Source organism: Molothrus ater, chromosome 1 (genome assembly GCF_012460135.2).
Source record: "Molothrus ater isolate BHLD 08-10-18 breed brown headed cowbird chromosome 1, BPBGC_Mater_1.1, whole genome shotgun sequence".
NCBI lineage: Eukaryota > Metazoa > Chordata > Aves > Passeriformes > Icteridae > Molothrus > Molothrus ater.
In genome coordinates, this window is record NC_050478.2 from 102,412,697 (window position 1) to 102,433,675 (window position 20,979).

The 20,979-nt window shown below is 37.3% G+C and overlaps 1 protein-coding gene across 5 annotated transcripts in view; it reads right to left on the reverse strand.

The window, feature by feature from the left end:
- PTPRM (protein tyrosine phosphatase receptor type M) overlaps positions 1–20,979 on the reverse strand; it is a 441,653-nt gene that overhangs the window by 190,885 nt on the left and 229,789 nt on the right. For all 5 annotated transcript variants that reach the window (XM_054515015.1, XM_054515010.1, XM_036405775.2 and 2 more), the window contains exons 9-11: positions 18,502–18,611; positions 16,013–16,214; positions 12,216–12,318 (exon numbers count right to left, since the gene is read on the reverse strand). In XM_054515015.1, coding sequence (XP_054370990.1) covers positions 12,216–12,318; positions 16,013–16,214; positions 18,502–18,611 — 415 coding nt within the window. The remainder of the gene's footprint in view (positions 1–12,215; positions 12,319–16,012; positions 16,215–18,501; positions 18,612–20,979) is intronic.

The following is a 20,979-nucleotide window of genomic DNA, read 5'->3' on the forward strand; positions in this document are numbered from 1 at the left end:
ACAGCGGTCTTCATGCAAACCTGCCCAAGTAATATCTACTTTCAAAGAAATCCAGGGCACTTTCAAATGAGATTTCTTCCTCAATAGCCATGAAGAAGATCAATAGCTACACAACGTTAAATTAGAAGAACAATGAAAAAAATTGAGAAATTATGTGATGTCCTTAAGGAATTCCCTCAGATCTAAATCCATGCATAAATGATAAAGATACATTGCTCAGCCTCTTGTATTCAACTCCCAATTTATGCATGTTATATGTGATGCTGCCTCCTAGAGCAGTGGTTTTCATTCTGTTCTCCACAAACCTGTAGAAAATGCAGTTTGCAGAAGGTTAGAAAAACATACAGCTTAGGGATTTCCAATCACAACAATTAGATCTGCATGTATGCTGAAAGACCGTCAGGGGTTTATAAATTAAAAAAGTAATTTTATTAAGAGAAACTGATTATGAAGATTACAAGTAAGTGATATTCTAGTTCAATGTTTTCTAGTAAACAACAGATTATTGCATTGCTGTAACTATGCCCTGAAGAGTGTCCATGAGGTGTGGACAGTCTGCAAATGCACCAATGTTCACAGGCATGACTATGGCCAGTTGCACAGCTTTTATTTATAAATGTGAATTAATATGCACATGCAAATTGATCATATTACACAGAAATTAAGAAGTAGGATTTAGAGCAGGAGATGTGCTAATGGATTAATAACACTGTTAACACTAAATATATCCTACATCTTCTACAAAGCTGTGCACTGGAAATTCACTACTGAATTGAGCTGGGAAATTAAGGAAATAGATGCATTCAAATGAGCAGTTTATAAGTAGAGGGAGAATGCTTATTTTCTGCCTTTATTCAAGGATGCTTTGCAATCTGCTGGTTTGTGTACAGCACAGGAAGAAAAATATTTGCTGAGGCAGCTGACTGAATACACAAGCCAATTTCAACAGGTTTTTTGATTCAAAGCTTGAAAACTGTTTACTGCTCATTAAAGTGCTCACAGAGGATATGAAGTTTTTCATCTATTCAGTGAGAAGATTCAAAGTAGAGAGAAACTAGCACAAACAGATCCACTACAGTCATTTAAGATGTTGTCTCATTTGTCCATTTTCTCCTGGCCAGATGCTTTGTTTTCATGGGAAAACTGGTGGGAAGCAGCACATGCCTGTGCTTCAGTTGCAACTGCAGGCAGCATTATCACGTAAGCGCCCAAGGCACGGGCACATTTTCTCTTGCTGGCTCTGCTATAGGAAAGCAAGACCACAACAAAAATAACCACAACAGAATTCTCGCCTCTCAATGCTATCGTCTCTTTCCACAACTTAAATGCAGTGGGTTCCGGTCCAGCAATTTGGAAACGGAGATTACTATGTTCATTTTCATTCTTTCTTCCCTACAAAAAAGCTCTGCAGGGCACTTTAATCAGCAGTGCAAAATGATGCAGGCAGACACAGAACACAAGTCAGTTTTTGTGGCATCATCCCCTGTTTTCAGGACTTCTGTGGATAAATACAAGGCTGACCTTCTCTTCTGTTAGTGAAGATATAACTCTTCCTCCTCCCTGCACTGGGAATGACTCTGGTAGGATTAGGTGGCACAGAAACCTTGGCAGCATGACATTGTACAGCTCTTCCCACAGGAAATCTGGCTGTAGATAAAAGATCCTGCACAGTTCAGGATTAGCACAACTGTTAAATACAGATGAGATTTTGGCCTTGTGCTTCTACTACTCGACGAGGTTAATCTTGAAAACAGCTTCAACTCCAGATGGGAGAATGCAGTTAATTCATCTGTCCTCATCTGATTTCCCCATGGAACTTTCTCCCTAAATTCAACACTTTTATAATGCCTTACACATCTATCCTACCACTCTCTGATGCTGTTTTAGGCTGAGGCTTTTATACTTCTCCTAACTAAAGAGCTGCTGCTCTCAGTTGTAGGGCCTAGTAAGTGTCTCTAATGTTTCTTTGTGTCATTTAATGTAATCCAGTTGAGCAGATTAGCTTTTACTTAGCAATGCTTTAGAGTCATGATGCTTGTTGTAAATGCCAGTGATTTCCTCTCCTTAAATGAACAGTGTAACAGAAAGTTTACATGTTAATATTCAGGAAAATGAATACTCCTTCAACATCAAGTGTGGGGAATGACAGTGTTCCACTTGGAGTGCATCTATAGCTTTTCTTCCTCTTTCCATGCAGCACTTCTCTTTATCCTTTAATTTCCTTTAACATTACTTAGTATCAAATGAATAGCATTTATTTGATTGCTTGCAATGAATAATCAAAATGCTTTAGTACAAGTGATTCAATGGTTTAGAATGGTTCAATCAAAAACTTATACTGAGAGCTAGGAATTGCCCCAAATTACTTTGTTCTGGAAACCACAGTCCTCCTACTGTACATTTAAGTATTAGCAACAGAATTCTTTTTAATGCAGCCATTTAGTGTTTGCTAGTGAATAAAGGGCTCATACAAATTTGCTCAAAATGTACAACACTGAAGAAAAATTCTTAAGGTCAACAGCAGTATGGAAATGCACCATTGTGAAAGAATCTGCAGAAAAGCCAATTGAAGTGGTACTGATTATTACTGTGTTGCAACCTAAATTAGAAAAATCCCGTTGACTTTTTGCTCCTTGTCACTCAGACAACTCTGATCCATGTGAGAATCTTGGCAAAAGTTTGTGCTCTTTTGGGGATTGCCATGTACAGAACACTGAAAAATGTGCTTTTGGTGCCACAGTGCTGTGTGACTTTAACTAGCACCACCTTCCTGACAGGTACATATACCTGTTTCAATTCACCACTTCCTAGAGTTATATATATGGTCTCTGAACTAAAATTGCTCTTCTTCCCCTCTGAAGTTTATTCCTCGGACGCATTTTTAGAAAATAACAATTTCTTCTCTTGGCCTTAACTGGCTAGTTAAAAGACAAGTCAAGCTCTCTTGGTTCCTCCATATGTGACACAGGTTTTCCATGATCATTTATGCCAAAACACTCCACTATTGTAGTGCCAGTACATTGGTATTCCTTGGTAGATCAGAACAAGGCATAGGAGCTCACATGAGGTCCTGCCAGTGTCTTGTACAATGATGCTGATAGCTTGTCACCTTTGCTGGAAACCCCACCTGCTGAGTACAGTCTATTTGCCTATTTCACACCCATGCTGTGTTTTGAAGATTCACAGTCATACTGTGAGCCATGCACACACACTTTCTTCTCCTCTGATATTTCCAAAACTGAGCCTCTATCTTACAACATGCATCCTTCTTATTAGCTCATAAAAGGCAAACTTTGGACCTCATCTGAAAACTATTCAGTATTTTCTGTGCAACACTCCAACCCAGTGCTGCAGACAGGATTACTGTCCAATGGATCAAAATATTTTAGATCTATAAATAAAACAGGCACTGGGTCACTTCTCAGTTGATACTCAGTATGTCACTATACAGCACAGTGAACATGTACTTATATCACAGTCTCTGTTTCAGAGCTTTTATGAACCACTTAGAGATACAAATTTAATTCAAATACTTATGAAACAAAAGGAACTGAATCTTGAGAATCACAAAAAATAGAAAGTACATGGCATAGCTAGAGCACAGAAATATTGATATTCAACACTGCCAGGCTTCAGCACTAGCAGGGGCCAAGCAGCCAGGGCTTCCAGTATGACCTGCAAGCCTGACCTGAGTGCTCATTGAGTCAAATGGGTGAACGAAGATCAACGGTGACATCATACTTTTCATTTGGGACACCTCCCTTTGGCATCTAGAATTTGAGAGGAAAAATACCAATGGAATTCAAACCTTCACAAAAACAAAAGAACTGAGGTAAGATGAAAAGCTACAGTAATTTCACACGGACAAGGATACGGGAAGTGCACATACACATAATACACATTAAGGTCAACAGAGAAGGCTCCCAGAGAGAGCAATGGGCTATGCATGCCTGACAAATCCTAACCACAGTTTTACAGGAATTTAGAATGGGACACTCAGCACTGTGGCTACAACGAACATACATGTGATGCTGTCAGAAAATTACTTTGAAATGTCTCCACAAAATACATCCCCACATAATCCTGTTCCACAGCCACCAGGGGAAAGGTAGCTGGCCCACATACCATGCCTTCAATCCTTCCACAGCACGCAGCAAAATGAAAACAAATCCCTGGCACACTTCAGTAAGCACAGAGCAACAGCACCTCTTTCTTACATTTTCAAGGACTGCTCTGGTTGTTCTGCATTTGAACTTGGGTATATTTAAACTGAGTATTCCTTCAAAAATCAGGCAACGCATTAATTTCCACTGACGTTCATAATTCCTTCACTGTGGTCCCTACATTAAACACCTCCTTCTCTCAAGGCAAGCACCCAGAAGGACATTTGAGCCACCAACACACTCAACTCAGTGGGAGAAACATGCCTCTGCAACTCCAGAGGGCCACTCTGACATGAAAGTAGGATTGTACCTCTCACACTGTCTCTATGGGATGATCAGTGCTCCTAATCGAGGAACTTTCCAAACTCAGACAGAAGTAGATGCTTACATTTAAAGACCTAAAACACACTTTATTTGGGATTTTTACTGCACAGGTCAACATCTGCTTAAGATATAAGTTTCTGAGCTCTCTCAGGAGAGATGTGACATTCATACCAACTTTTTCCACAATAACCTAACAACTCCAGCAGATTTGCAGAAATCAGTGGCTGGGGTTAAATACTGTTTTCAAACTGAGAGGCTTTCACCACACTGCTCCCACAACCCAACCATCTGTACAGCATTACTGTGGTCTCCTGCTGAGGCTGGCCTAGCATGAAAACACAAATACAAGAAAAATCAGAGAGCTAGGAGAGTGCACATGATGAAACCTGTCTAATCAAATGGAGACTCTCTTTCTTCTGTCCATTATTTTTGTTTTTATTTAAATACCATCTAAATTGTAACACACCAAAAGTTCCATAACAAAAAGATATGGACTTCAGGTCTCATGTTTGCCTGAGGGGAGCTTCAGGAGCTTTGTACTTCTAGTCTGAGGTTTTTGCTGCTTTATTGGAAACATATGATACTTGAAAACAGGTTGGTGGCTCAGACTTGCTAACACCAAACTGCTTAAAATCCATCTAAGCTATTTATGCAGCACTGTCCTCCCTGTTAAATTGCTGGAAAGGTCCCCAGTAGGGCTGTAGCACTAGCCAGCTACCACTCTCCCCAAAATCCCCAGACATGATAAGGGCCCATTCCCAAGTGGCAATCTGTTAAGCAGTACTAGTGCCTGGGAGCTCTGCAGTATAAATATGGACTGGTTTCAGCCAGTTGGCCTCAGCACAAGAGAATGGTACTGGACATACAAATTTCACTGCTAAATATGCACACCTGAAGTCTGAGCTCAAGTACATTAATCTGAGCACTGAGTAGCCATCCCTCTCAAAGGGATCATGCAAAAGCCATCCCATTCTGTTCCTTGAATATTCAGAGATTGAGCTGTTCATTTTAGTAAGCAGATTTACGAAAAACATGTTTTATCAATTCTGACTTAAGTTAGCAATCCAGAGCCAGCAAAACAGGTGTGAGTTCCACGAGTTAATGATTCACTGGCTGAATTGTTGATGGACTTCAGCCTTCATGAGGGAGATGAGAAAAAAACCAGTGGATCTTAACAAAAGGATCTTAACAAAGAACTGGTAGAGATGAACTGGACTATCACGCTGTCCAAATGAGAGGTAAACAATATAGAGAAGACTATCATAAGGGATTTTGCAAAGATATGGTCTCCACTGCAACCTACTTAAGGACAGCATGTAGAAGGAATGTGAAATGAACAGCAGAGCCTCCTAACAGTGCAGCATATTTTTAAGTTGTTAATTATAACCAAAATCTGTGAGAAAGTATTAGTGAGTTATGAAACTGAAATTAATCTCTTCACAGATATGGAATAATCTTTTTTCTCTTTTATTATTGAATTGCTCTAGCTTGCTTTACTTATTATGGATTATTTTCTATTAATTGCTAAATGACAGGTGTCATTACATGCTGAGTTCTCAGTAAGACAAATTAGTACTTGAAGAAATCAAGGATCAATACTGCTTTTTCCCAGGGACTATGTGAGAAGTCACAGTAAAAGGACCATGGAAATTTCTGAACAAGCTAACAGGACATGTGAAGCTGCACGATGCATGTCCAGGCAACAGGTACCATAAATTCTAGTTCAAGTCACAGTAAAAAAATCCAAGGACAAGTTCTACTGCATAAGAAAAAAGAATTACAGCATTTTTATAGCATAAGCAATTACTGCATTGTTCCCTCAATGAAACAGAAATTGACCCTTCTGCTGTAAATAATTATACTTGTTGCTATAAAGAAGGGACAATTATGGGCATTAATAAAATCCAATCCCTTCTCTACCACAGACATCCTCAAACAACTTTACTGGCTGCCTTACAGGTTATAAAACTATGATTTGGAAAGAGCTGACCCTACAGCGCACAATTCAGGCCTTTATGTTTACAGACCCTTAAGCAATAGAAAGGCTGCTTGTAGCAAGCAAATTAAAGAGTTCCCTTCACGCTCTTTAGATCCTGCAGTCTCAAGTAATTTGAAAGGCTGTCTTTTGAACATGGCATTCCAGAATATTAGTGAGTTAGTAATGCTACTTAAACACAGAGAGTTACATTATTTCATGACGCCCATTTCTTTATCATAAATACACCTAATATCCAGACTGTTTTATCTGTGAGCTCTTGGAAGGCCAGAGTTTACGTTTCATTTTATTGAGAAGCTTTCCAAATTCTGCTTATTAATGTACAGTTCTGATACTTCTCTGCTCAGCTGTGTCTACATGAGATTTTCTTTTTTCTCATTACTGTTTTACCATGTAATGCCACTGGGAATAGAAGGAAATTACAAAATCATGCTAGCATTACATAATGTGCAAGGCAGGAATTGTGAGATGACATAGCTAAAAATGCAGATATTGCAATGTCTTTATTGGCATGTGCTGTTGCCATGTTTTTGCCTGCACAGAACACTAACATCTCTTATTGTGCCAATCAGCATTCTCCCATTTCAAAACTCATTTGATCACATATCCTGCATTTATAATGACACTCATGATGTCTGCCATCATAATTCATGCACAGTAGCTAATGCTGCACTCTTACTATGCAACATAGAAACTCTGACAGGAACTTTGAGAAGCGGATTTGAGGCCCAGGCCTGTGGCTACAACATACAAGAGCAATGCAAGTGTCTCATGGACTTTTCACAGTAATGGAAAATATCCTGAAACTTTGGTATTCAGAGTATTTGAAACCCTGCTGCTTTCTGAGTTTCGATGATATCTGCATGTGTTTCCAAACAGCCTGCCTGGCTTCCTAGTTTTGTTTTTGTGGTTTTTTTTATTTTTTTTTATTTTTTTTTATTTTTTTTTATTTCTTGATTGCCAGTGAAACAATCAAGTCTGGTGATCTCCTGACTAAGTGAGTGATTTTTGTAAAGCTAGTACATTTCAAGAATAAAGGTAGGCAGTAGCTTTTTTGGGAGGCTCTCAGATTGGAGAATCCTGAAAAAGATCTCTCAGGATTCAGACAACCCCATTTCTTCATATGGAAGTGGATGGACAGTGCTGCAAGACCTAAGTCATGTGGCACAAGAGTGCCAATGCCTGCTGCCAGCCTATGAGGAAGGGAGTGGACACAGTGACAGAGCAGAGGCGATGGCCAGACGGTGGAAGGCTGATCCTCACAGCACCAGTCATGCTGAAGGAAAGAGATGAGGCTCTAAGACAAATCCTCCTGCCCTGTAACGTGTGTGGCAGGCATGGGAAGGCAACTACGACCTCTGCTACACGTGTAGCACGAGGTGGTTCCGTGGGGAAGTGCTGCATTACATACAAGTCTTTGCATATAAGGTGACGCCTCAGATTAACTCACTCCATCCTTCTACTTTCAGTGGGGAGGAGCTGGGTCTCCTTTAAAAATTATTACACTCTGAGTGCTGTTGAACTGGCTAAGCCACATACAGAATTAGGGACTCCTTGAACTTGGGCTGACAAAGGTTTCTTTACACCATTTCAATTTCCTGTGAACCATGCTGTTCCTATGCCAGGGAGCATGTGCAGATCACCTTCATTCCAGCTGTGACACAATGAACCAAGACTTTACATGATGCCTTTAAAGGCCTGGATAAGCAATAAGAAATGTACATTTTTGTGAAATTTAGGCAATCACATGTGTCCCTCTGTAGAGGTAGTAGGAAGGAGTGCATATCGCTTTAGATAACCTATAGTTTGAAATTTCTATGGTAGTTTCCAGTTGTACTGCAAAATACTTATTATCTTATTATGGCCTTTTGAAGTGTAGTAAATGCTACTTCTTCAAGGTAGAGAGATTAAAAGTATTTTTCAAAATTAAGCACTTCAAGTAGAGATGTTTGCTTTATTTTCCCAGTAGAGTTCTTATTTGTGCACTTAGAAGAAGCTGGGCACACAGGTGATAAAGGGCATGCATGGAGAGTACACAGATGGCATTCACTCTAGAATGCTTAGCTTTCAACTCACATAATTCAAAGTTTATTTGCTTCCTTCTGCAGGTTTTCTTTAAGATACTTTTAAATTATACTACCTGGCAATTGCTGCAATTCTCTCCCTCTCATCCTGTCTGGGCTTTGCAGCCCCAGATGCTGCTGGACTGACCCCATGTACTCAGAGCACACAGAGCAGGAAGTACTTTGGCGTCCCAAATGCCAAGTATTGCATCCACAGGGATTTGTGAGCTGACACATTTGGTCATCCTGTTCTTTTATTTCAGACTGGAATAGGAAAGTACCAAATGTCTGTGGTCTCTGTAAGAGTAGAAAGGTTGGCTGAATGGGCCATTAACTGGCCCGAAGAATTTAATGGGGTAAATCCAGCTGAGCCAAACTCTGTAATAATGTAGTATGAAAAACAGATCATGAGGCAAAGTAGAGCCTGGATGCTCTTGCCTTTTTTCTGATCTATTTTGCTCTTTCCTGAGTCTGCTCCTCACAGAGACTTGCTATCACCAGGTAGTTCCAGTGTTATCTGAGCCAAAATCTTTGGGATGTTTACTATTAAAGCTTTTTGAGGATGTGGCACAGAATAGGAGGAAGAGGGTGGTATGGGGACAACATTTTGCTGCTTATGTAAACAGATAAAAGAAGTGGAAACATTTGACCTTTATCATGGCAAGACTGAATAGAAATAGGTGCAACAAAGAAAACTTCATTCTCCTGCTGAAGCTAAAACCTTGCAAGACAACTTTTTTCACAGGAGGTCACAAGAACCTTTCATAGTGCAATGTGACAAACAATCTAAAGTTCTTTCTAACAGAGATGAATGTATAAATTGCACTAAATGCACACAGTAACTGAGCATTACAGCTATCATTCCTGTGTATGAGCCAGATTTTTGCAATAAATTAGCATTCCTTGGTTGAGTATATGGCATTGACCAATTTATACATTTGCAGAAAATTTGACCCCAGAGTCTTCTAAACTTTAGGCTAACTTGCCCTGGAGAAGTAAAATATACAAATGGTATTGCCTTGGAAGAGTGAGTCCCCCCTCAACAGATGTTGAAAAGCCCTCATAGAAAATATATTTGCATTTGTATGCTTTTTATGCAAATTCTTCAAAACTTAACGGACTCTTAAATTCAAAAATCTGAAAAAAGAGAGTATCTGCAATAAGACATATATTACACAATTTCCACAAAGGGATCATCTTAAATTAAACATTTTTTGCTTCATTTAAGCCTTGCAAATTACAATCATTCCAAAAGTCAAAATAGCTTAGCCAGATCTTAAGGAAGTACATGCATTCATCATTACTGAACGCATTACTGATTTAAACATATATAATTCCAAAATAATCTCCTTGAAACAAAGACAGCAACAACCATAAAACATGCTGGACCTGAAAGTGGAGACAAAGCAAGCAGTATTTGCTATATTAAAAATCTGACAAAATACATTTCAATCATGTCCAGTCCTATTCTAAAACAACCTGCAATGCAATTTGGCCTTCATGATTATTGTGTACTTAATCATTATAAACAGAGCTTTCTGAATATTTCTATAAAGTCTGTTTTTGTGAATCAACATGTAAGCAATCAGGATTGCACCTTCTCTCCTTTGATACTGTGCTGGTTGTGTGCAGCTTCTAAGTGGCATAAAATATCAGGATTTTTCTTATTGAAGAAGACAAAAAAAAATTTAATCACAGAAAAAAAGCTGGACTTCAGAATGACCTCAGGTATCAGCTTTGTTGACATGAATGGCAGAAATCTGTGCTCTCCTTTTCCATCTCAGGAATTGAAGAATTTTATGTGTCATGGTTGATGTGTTGATCAATAAAGTTACAACAGTCTTTTACACTGAAAGTTTAGAGCAGTTTCAGATATCTGCATTAACCAAGCTGGTAGCTGTAGCAGAATCAATATACAAGGCATCTTGCCTAGTGGTGTGGATAAATGAAGTATGACTAAACTTTCAACACCCAATGAATACAGATTAAGATGATAAAATCCATATGCAGAATGTGTTTTGCAAGCAGTGTGCTTGGGAGTGGAATGTACTATAAAATGCTAGAAGTAATAAGAAATCCCAAATTTCATTTTCACTCTGCTTCACTCAGCATTTACATGCTAAGTCTGCAGTCAGCCTTCATTTTATTTTAAGACCTATTGCAAAGGACCTTGGTAAATTTGCTGCTGTGTGTTCATCTGTCAGCTCTATAACTTCATGTCACTTTAAATCTCTCCTCCTATTTCCCTAACCACTCATCCACATATTTAGCACACTTTCATCTCCTAATGAGCTCCTTTCTATTGTCAGTGAAGTTTCTGTTATGTCACTACTGCTAAGGAGCCAATCATCTTTCGTTCATGATGTAGATAAAAAGAATGAAACAAGTTTTTTATTAATAGCCTAATACGTTCATGTTTAAACAATGACTCCAACTTGTATCATTTTCATCCATGCTTGAATTCAGAAGGACTACACTACAGCTTTGTGAGACAAAGTCAGACAAACATCAAATAATTCTGTTTCTAATCTAACCTGCTAAATCAGTTTCATTAAATGCGCTCTAATATTTGCTCCTTTTCTCTCAGGTGGTTCAGACTTTTGCTACATTTCATTTTTAAAAAGGTGTCTGAATGAAAAACTGCATAGCATTACCAAAATGCAGGCCTATGTACATATAATGCATATAACTAATAGTAAAAATTCCTAATTATATGAATTGTATGAATATTCTGAACAAACCCAAAGACCATTTGTTTTCATTTATGCATATACGAGCATACTAGATCTGTATTCCCAGATGAACAGAAATTATCAAAAACTTCAGCATCAGGATGAAAATATATGACAGTCACTCAGTATAGATGGAAACACTTCCTACAGTAATGAAAGAATTAAGGAAGATACACAATTAGCCAAAAGGAAAAACATCGTATGGCTGTGAAAAATCTCTTTCTCATCTTTGTTTTTGTTTATTCAGAGTATTGAGCTCATTACTGGTTCTCATTTAAAATAATCTAACAATTTCTCTGTCTTCCTCACTGAAAATCAGGCATCCTTTATTCTAATCATAAAGAACTTACACAGTACCATGTATCTGGCAGGGAGATAAACCTCTGAAAATTGGAAATTCATTAATGGATACTAAAAAACACTGAAGAATCAAGGATACTGGTTTTAAAGGTTGCTTGTTTAAATTATTTCTGCTATCATGGTCAAATAATGTAAATACTTTATGAATGTTACAGTACATACTGGTGCACACTGTTTAAATTGGCTAACTTACTAAGAGTTCACTACCTTAAATTTGTGAAGTAAACAAAAAGACTGAATATTAAAGACAGTAGCTCAGCATAAAAAATGTGATATGCCCTTGAACTTATAACACTGTAGTAAGCAATTACCTTAAAGAAGCCACCCACACAACAGAACTATGGCTTTGTTCCTTATCTTCAAAGAACGAGCCACTTGCATCTGGATCAAATCCTTTAAACAATACATGAACACTCAACATCAAAGCACTTTCCTTTTCTTCAGTTATTTAATTTAATTAGAGCTAATACAGACATGAATTTAGACACTGATTGCTGTGTAGAAAATCCCCAGAAAATATGTTCAAGAAATCAATCAATTTGGTTTTTAATTTCATAAAGAATTTCTCCCCCAGTACCTGACAGGAGCGCCTCTGCTCTGTGCAGGTTTCAGCAAGACTGTCACAGTGCTGTCAGTTTGATTCAAAGGTGTTTCAAGTTCATACGGTGGCATAGAGGGTGCTAGAATAAGAAAAGAAAAGAGGCAAATAAAATCATTATTCCTGTATTTCTTCTTTCAAGAGCTTTATCTTTATTTGAATATGCAATTTTAAAGGCTTCTTCAAATACTAAGACTATACTACAAGTCTAAGATGCTTTCTGTTACAATGCAAGTGTGAGACAACTGTTAAATAGCTTCAGGAAAATAAACCCCAACAAATCCCAAATAAAGAAATACCAGCTCACTCCCAGTTTCAAGACAGGAAACAGATACTAGTGGGAGTAAGTTTGCAGAAACTATTGAGAATCCATGACTTGGAAATGAAAAGTTATCTTAAGAACAGCATCTGCAAATGTGCATGCTGAAGTGACTATTGCTTTTGAAACTGAGCCCAGCTTTCTCAGTATGACAGCTGTATCAGGATGTACTCTCATAATTTGTTTTTCCTGGAATTTTAAGTAGGGCTATAACTGTCTTGGGTCTATTGTCCACCAAGACAAGAGTTTATCTTAGTCTGAAGCCCCACTCAGCACTTTTGCAAACTGTCTTCATGGAAGATTTACAGTTGTGATTAAAACAAATTATGCCTCAGTTACTGCCTTTTACTGTTGCTTCTTCACTGCTATCATCTACTCATGTTTGTATCATTACATTGGAGGGAAGGCTACTCAGTTAATTGGTTATTTGACAGGCTGCCGTATCTTTATTGTTCACTTGTTAATGGTGATGCACAATTAACAGATCTAAAGGCTAGAAAAGCAAAAAGTGGTCATTCCAATGGTCTCCTCTGACTGCAGGAATAATGCAGGGCAATTAACTTCCCTAAACTAATTCCCATTTGAAACAAAAAACATGTTTGGTGGGGAAAAGACTTTCTCCTGAGAAGATTCTTCCAAAGATTCATTTAGTTCTTCTCAATTCATTCAGTTTCCTCTAATTGGATGCTTCGTGTGTACCATATCAATAGAGTGTATTATGCTCCACTTATAGATAGTATGAACCTCCAGGAAATTATTTTCCAGTGTATTTTCCCATCAATTTTGTTCTTCCAGTACTATCTGCATCTACTTGAAAGGTAAAAGAATTTCTCTCTTTATCCACAGTGCTGTATATATCCAAGTAAGGATTGTGTTAAGAATTGCTCTGTACTCCACAATTCCTCAGACTGCTATGAAAACATTAAAATCTTCATTGCTTTGCACTGCTATTCATCAGTTTTGAAATGTTTCACAAATAAAAAAAATTAGTCTTCAAAAACCTCATTGTATGCTGAGAAGGTTTTATTCTGTTTACAATCCTCGATATAAGGCACAAACATTAAGACTAATCATTTTAAGTAATTTGGGTACCACTTAAGTCAGACTATCAAACACTACTTTAAAGGTTCAGGCATACTCTGCAGTTTTGAATATCCAGAACTTGTTCATATAATGTCCCATTCTCAACCTGACCATCCTGAAAACAAGAATGGACAGGAACTGCATCGACAAAAGCTGTATAAACTCTGATCGTTTTTTGACTACTTCGTGCCCCTGTTGTACTGCCTGCATCTTAGCAAGTCTTCTGATTTTCCTAATTTATGAGTCGTAAGTCCCTACTTGCTCTCTTTACTAATTTTAGTGTCCCTATAAAGAGCAAGACTGTCTTCCTGTCCCAGAATGAGTTGTGGTTCTCCCAGTCATAACCTTTAGTCCTGGCTACTTTTTCTCTTCTCCATTTTTTCTCGACTACTTTAGGACTCTTCCTCCTCCACACTGCCTACATGTAAAGAAGGAACTTATTAATAAACAGAGAAAACAGGAAATATTCAAATATTCATGTAATAGTAAAATAAAACACAGTAACTATTTCCAGTACATAAGAGTACTATTCAAAACACTTGACAGGAAATTTAGAGGTTTTTATTCCGAAAAAAATGCAATCCAGAATTAGAGAGAGTAAAATGCAAAAATTGGTCAAATTGTGCCTAATATGTTCTAAAAAACAGTGAAACCTTTCATCCAGAAATGTTCAGAAGTTCTGTTTCACATCTCTCCAAAACGGAGATCACTGTCCACATGAAAGAGCTTCAAAGCTTTCCAGTGAGACAATGAGATCACAGCCAACATCACTGCAAAGAGGGTTCCATATTCAACAGCTATAATGCTAGTCAGGACTTTTTAATTTTATTAAAAAATACACACTTTTTATATTTTAAATTCATCAGAGAATGGTTTTAATTACTTATCGACAAGACATAAACATTTCTTGTTAGTACAGGAACTGAGGAAGCAATGAGAGAGTGGGGTGCAGACAAGACAGTGTGCAGAACCTCACCACATGGAGATTTGGAGGTTTGCCTCACCCTCAAGCACTCCTGTAATGCCTGTTCCCACTAGTGAATTTCTTTTGATGATGTATCATTTTAGAAAACAACAATTTAAGATCTAGAACTATTCCCAAATGTCCAGATTCTCATCCATACTCAGTAGTTTCCATTTCTCATTCTAATAAAGGGTGTTCTCATCATCCAAACTCATAAAAAACTCATTTCTGCTGTGTCAGAAATTGATTTTTGACAGAGAAAATTTCTGCTTGGTATAGGAAAGGGGATGGAAAACAAACTCCATCTTTACTGATCAGTGTTGCTTTCATGTTCCTGACAGAGTTAATTGTGTAACTTGAAAATTAACATTTTTGTTTCTCTACACACAGCTGCATTGGCAATAACTTCCACCTAGCATTAACTGTCCTCTCCTATAATAAGATAGGAGAAATCATTCTATTTCTGATAAAAAACTTGTCAATTTCTTCATTCCAGTGAGGACAGAAAATGAGGGATGGGGGAGAAGTACACAGAATGAAAGTAAAAGAAAAAGAAGATTTTGTACCCAAATGCTTTCTGGAAAGCCCAGTTGACCACAAATAGGTAGGGCAATTTTCTATAAATATTATCATGGGGCCAGTTTGTTATTGAACTGCCAGTTTAATTGTGAAGAAGACCGTAGAGAAGTGAAGAATAAAGGGATTTCAACCGTAACTTTGCAAAACATTTTGTCATGAGTTACATAAGCATTTTGGAGGATGCAATAATATTCCATCCCCTCAATGAAGCGTTCCTCTGCGTCAAGGGATGGCTTGAAATATTGGTCAAGGATCTGCAGAAGTGACAGAGCCATGCTGCTGTTATCTGAAAACCACCAGTCCTGATGTTCTTGTCTAATACAGTTTCGTATCCACTTCAGTCCCCATGCCTGTTAGAACACAGGCAGCCTGGCAGCTAACTACAGTTCCTAAGTGAGCTCAAGATGTACAGCATCTCTGCCCTACTCTCGATTGTTCATGGCTCATTAAGGAGATTTTCCAGCACTCTTACTGTTCTAATTTAGAATCATGTCAAGGCTGACTAAGCTCTGAATGAAACCCTCATCTTCAGGCCCAAAAAAACACTATGCTAAATGTTGCAACTGCAGCTGGCACTGGCTGCAAACACATAATTCACAGGGGTTTCTTGAGTGATACGTTACAGTTGAGGACAGGAATTTCAAAATACTAGCTAATATTTAAGCACTTGGAAGTTCTTCAGGCATGGTAATACATGTCACTTTGACATCTTCAGGGATGAACATGTTCCTCCCCTTTTCAATTTGCTGCTTGTTAAATTCTAAAGAAGTAAACAACAAAAGAATCACCTAACTCATTATCATAAGGAAATAATATTCTTTGATCAAGTACCTGATATTTTAGTTGTGAACTGATTTGTTATTGGAGGTCCAAAGCCTTTAGCTGTGCTGGCTCTGATGGTGAAAGAGTAGGTAGTGCCAGGATACAGTCCGAAAAACAGGTAGTGAGTTTCATTTCCTAGCTTTGAGACTCGTCCACTTTGATTGGATAAATCTATTTCTGGGTCAAAGGAACTGACTGCCTTGTAGGTGATCTGCAAAAGAATAAGAAAGTTATAAACTGCCTTGAGCAGATGGACAGAGATTGCATCTTTATCCAGTAAACCCTTCTGATGTATGTGCTGTCAGACATTTTATGATAAGCTATCTTACTCTCTTATACTCTTCAAATCCCGAATCCCAGGAAGGGGCACAGGAACTGAGTTGTAACTTGTATGAGTTATTACTTTTAGAGATACAGAGACTTAGAGGCAGCTAGATTACAACTCTAAAGGATGAGTTCAGGCTTACGTTAATTCCTTCAAGATGCTGCCTTTAACAGTGTCACATTTTGAATTCATCTTAATGTTGGTTTTGATCAGCACCAGTAACAAAACCAATACAAACAGGTAAAAACTGAGAAGTGACCAAGAGGGAGTGCAGCCCCCCATTTCCAGCTGACTTTACTATAATTACACTTTGCCCTGAATGAGGTTATCTTCAAAAGATGATAAGGGCAGCTTAAGGCAAATTTTTCAGAAATTGGGTAAAGCTTCTATTTCAGTCTGAAGCTTAGCTATTACAATTGCTAATTTGGATTTTTTCAGGTTATTATATTGTACCTAGGTCAGATTCTCATTTGGAGGGAAGAAAAGATAAGTGTTAAGTAATATATGCAATGTATATTGTATCCTCAGTTCCTTCTTTGATTCAAACAGTATTTTTAGTTTTCATTAGAAATGTTAATGTAAGTTCACAGCAGAACTTGATCCAGACTTCTTCTATTAATTACTGATTTCTATGCACTGTAATGAGAATTTAAAAATATGAAAACCATTTAAAAATATGAAAGCTATTAAAAAAATAGAAAAGTAAAAACGATTCACCCCTCCTTTTTGCTTTTAAAGTTTCATTTTCCTGAGGGTAATTCCAAAACTCTTATTATATAAAGTGATAATTAACATTCTTTTTGCTAAACTTATTCAATATAATTTTAATTAAGAGGACCCATAATACAGTTCATAGACACATCCAAGTGTCGATGTTACACACCTTAAACACTTGGATTTCCTAAAACCTCTGACCTAATGAAAATTGATTTTTATATGAGCCATCTAATATAACATCAATGAAGTGCTGAAAATTAGTAATAAAAACTTTCATAGTATTCAGATAAACCCTGACCTTGTTACAGTAGATAGAGGCATATCTGCTACAAATCCTCAACCATAAACTGAACTCAAAGTACCTTAAAAATCACCCAACTAACGCTTCTAATTCTATCAGATGACAGAAGATTAAACAACCAACTGTCTGAACTTTTATCAGTAAAGAAATTAAAGTTAACATATTGCTCACATGAATCTCCCTATCTCAATACAGCTGATGGAGTCATGCGTGTGTATGCACTTCAGGATGAACTGCCTACTGCATACAGTGGGTGTACTCCTCAGCAATGGAATTAGGCATGCAGGCATGCCCCTAAGTAGAAACCAGATCCACCACCGTGTGCTTCTATGCACATAAATCTAGCAACAGTAACAACATTAACAGTTAATTAAAACATTTTGATCCCTGAACACAGGCAACTGTCGTGGTAGCTAGAAAGTCGTTAGTTTTACAAAAAATCAATTCATACTTTTTCATAACATTTTATCCTCTTACAATAAAGTAATTTTCAAAACAGTATCAATAGGTTACCATTCAATTTAACTTTTCTTTTACACTGTATTTAGGTGGGTTTTTTTAAACAAAGCATTTCAATAGCAATTTTGTAGTAAGGTCAGGTAAGAAGCTTAACAGTGATTACTGTCTGACAGCTTAATCTGTGCAGTCTTTTGTCAATTTTTCTAAGAGGTATTCAGGCAGAGCTTCCACATGAGAAAAAGAAGTGATTTTTAGACATCTAACAACATACAATTTTGTTGAATTTGCATTTTAAAAAAGCTAGATTTTAAAAAATTATGCCTGCTTGTTTCTATTACAATAGGCTTCCTATAATGAGGCTTATCTAAATGTGACATTGACTGTAACCACTATCTTATGTCTCTAATTTTTTAAGGTATTTGCTAAGACCTGTCTTTCAATCTTTTAAATATTTGATCTAGAGTACTAGATAGAATGCTATATCATGGTTCTAGATACAGTAGGTTCTTAAAGTTGGTAACTTGAGGACATGCTGGGTCCTGCGTAATTCACTCCTACACTGTATTTCATTTAAAATGGCTACTGTCTCTAAAATGAAGTTAATTTTACACAAACTGTAAAAACACATTAATTTTTTATGATTATGCATTTTGGAGAATCCAAACTAGACATAAAATGTAGAAAATTTCTAGATACCTCATACAAAGTAATCACACCGTATGTTTGCGCTGGCTCCCTCCACTGAAGAAAAATCTTCTCTTCAAAGGTACTCCCTTGAATGGATTCAAGCGGCACAGCACTCGGGACTAACAGATTAAAAAAAAAGAACTGGTTTTAAGAAAAATCTCAGAAGGACATGCTCTGTTTAAATATTTGTACTGCTGAAGCATTAAAAACCATCCCACCGTAATTTCCCCAAAGACTGAAGCAAAGGCCAGGGTAGCTCAGGAGAAGAACGATTTATTTAACAATACACTGCCATTATGTGTCACCCTCAGTGTAAGAACAAATTAGTGAGCATCACATATTTTCTGTAAAACCCTACTGATAATTTAAAAATAGGACAAATCAACTTTTTATAAGGTAGAATATACACAGGTAAACACAAGTAAACAAGTAAAATCTACTTACCAAGTGTTACTTCTCAGAGTAGAAAACACATTAAACATTCACATATGAAAATGGACAAGCATTGAATAAAAGGTATAGTTTCAGAGAAAAGTTATACAGGAAAGATGAGACACAGATTCCATTGAACAGCAATGCTCACTGACAGTAGGCCTGAAAACCTACAAGAGGATGGACATAAGAAAAGTATGAAATAGTCAAAGTAAAAATCTGACATTATTAATTTTTGTTGAAGTCTCTTAATGTGGGAGAAAAGATGTGAAGAGTCAGGGATGTCAGAAGGTTCTGATGAAAGGTGTCCAAACTGCTCTCAGGTATCTACTTGCGTTTCCCATTTGTTTTGCAATTGTTGCCTTATCCCCAAGACAATGCAATTTTTAGAGGAGATGTGTAAAAAGCAAGTAGACGTATATCTGTGATTTTATTTTTTAACAACACTGGTAAAGTAATGCAAAAAAGACAAAAAGTCCTGAAAAATGCACACAGGACTGTTGTGAAGCAATAGGCATTATGGAGTTAGCACTTCAACACAAACTCCATATGAAAATCCAAGAGAAAGATTCACATAACATTTTCTACTTGCCACAGAAAGAAAGTGGAAGCCACTTGCTGCAGTGAAATAACTTCTCAGACCCTTCCTAAGATTTACTCAAATGGTTAAGGAATAGAAAAATCTGCAAGCAAGACATTTGGTGACTCCTTTCTGTTGGCACTTCTGGTACAGAACTTCCTCTGTATTTCTGCTACAGAACTTCCTACTGTTCCATGCTGCTGCTGTGGGAGTTTACAAGGTTTAAGGCTTTTTGATCACCTCTCCATAGCTCTCCAGAGAGCTCCTTGCTCTACCAAGTGGAAGCTCCAGGGACACAGATTCTGAACTGGCTTACAAGTCTTGTGTGCACCAGTTAGGTGCACAACACCTTTAGGGCAACCTTAATTCTGGGCACTAAACCTTGTTTCCAAGTAGGAGAACTGGCAAAAGTCATTTGGAATAATGAGATTAATGATTTATGTGTAAAGGATGAGGAATTGAATATAGCGTAAATAAGCTGGAAGTAGAGCAAAGCACTGTGATAACCTCTCAAATTACCTGAAGGTCAAAAACCCTGAGCAGCTGTGCCATACAGTGCAGGTTCAAACACTGGCAGAGCTCACCTAGAGATGTACTCAAACTCAACTGTACAAGGCCTTGAGCCATCTGCTATCACCTGATCTTCTGTGAGCAGAAGGTTGAACTAAATGAGCTCTGGAAGTCCCTTGCAACCAACAAGATTGTGTGATTTGAAAAATTAGGATGATTATTTGCGTCAGGATGTTGTTTAAGTTTCAGACTTATATACCTTGCTGAATGTGTACAATACACTAAAAGCTGTAATTTTTTTCAAGGTATTCTTTTAGACAGTGACACTGTTTTTTAATTAGTCCTGAAATAACATGAAGTTCCAGAGGAACAGGAACAAGAAATTTTAGATAAAATACATAAACATCCCAGACAACATTAAGCTCTTTAGCGTTGTCATCCTACAATTGAACTGAATTAAATTTAGAGCATGACAGCACAATTAATTCTAATTAAAGATTTCTTTTTGTTAGCTATGCTTTGCTGAAAACGTTGCATTAGTAACTATACATTCCTAAATAGTTTAATTTATTCCCTCATATATTTTGATTAGAAATTAGTACGACATAAAACCAATACAGCATGTATTAAATAATTTATTAAGCTTCAATGACAGACTTCAAGTATTTATTATAAAAGGAGCTCATCACTGCTGAAGTTTTTACTAGAAGTATTTCCATCATGTTTTAAGGAAATCTATCATTGATCAGGAAGAAAATACAAATCCATTCCTGTTCAGATTTCAGACGATAAAAATGGAAGGTAGACCGATATGTGATAAAAAGCAATGCTGAGTCATTTGACAAGGTTCCTTTGAACTGTATGCATTTAAAAGAACCAAGGTCAAGTTCAAAAAAACTAAGGTACACTTGTAAGGGCTTATATATCAGCAGAGTATTCTGGAAAGGTGAAGCTGATTCCCGGTT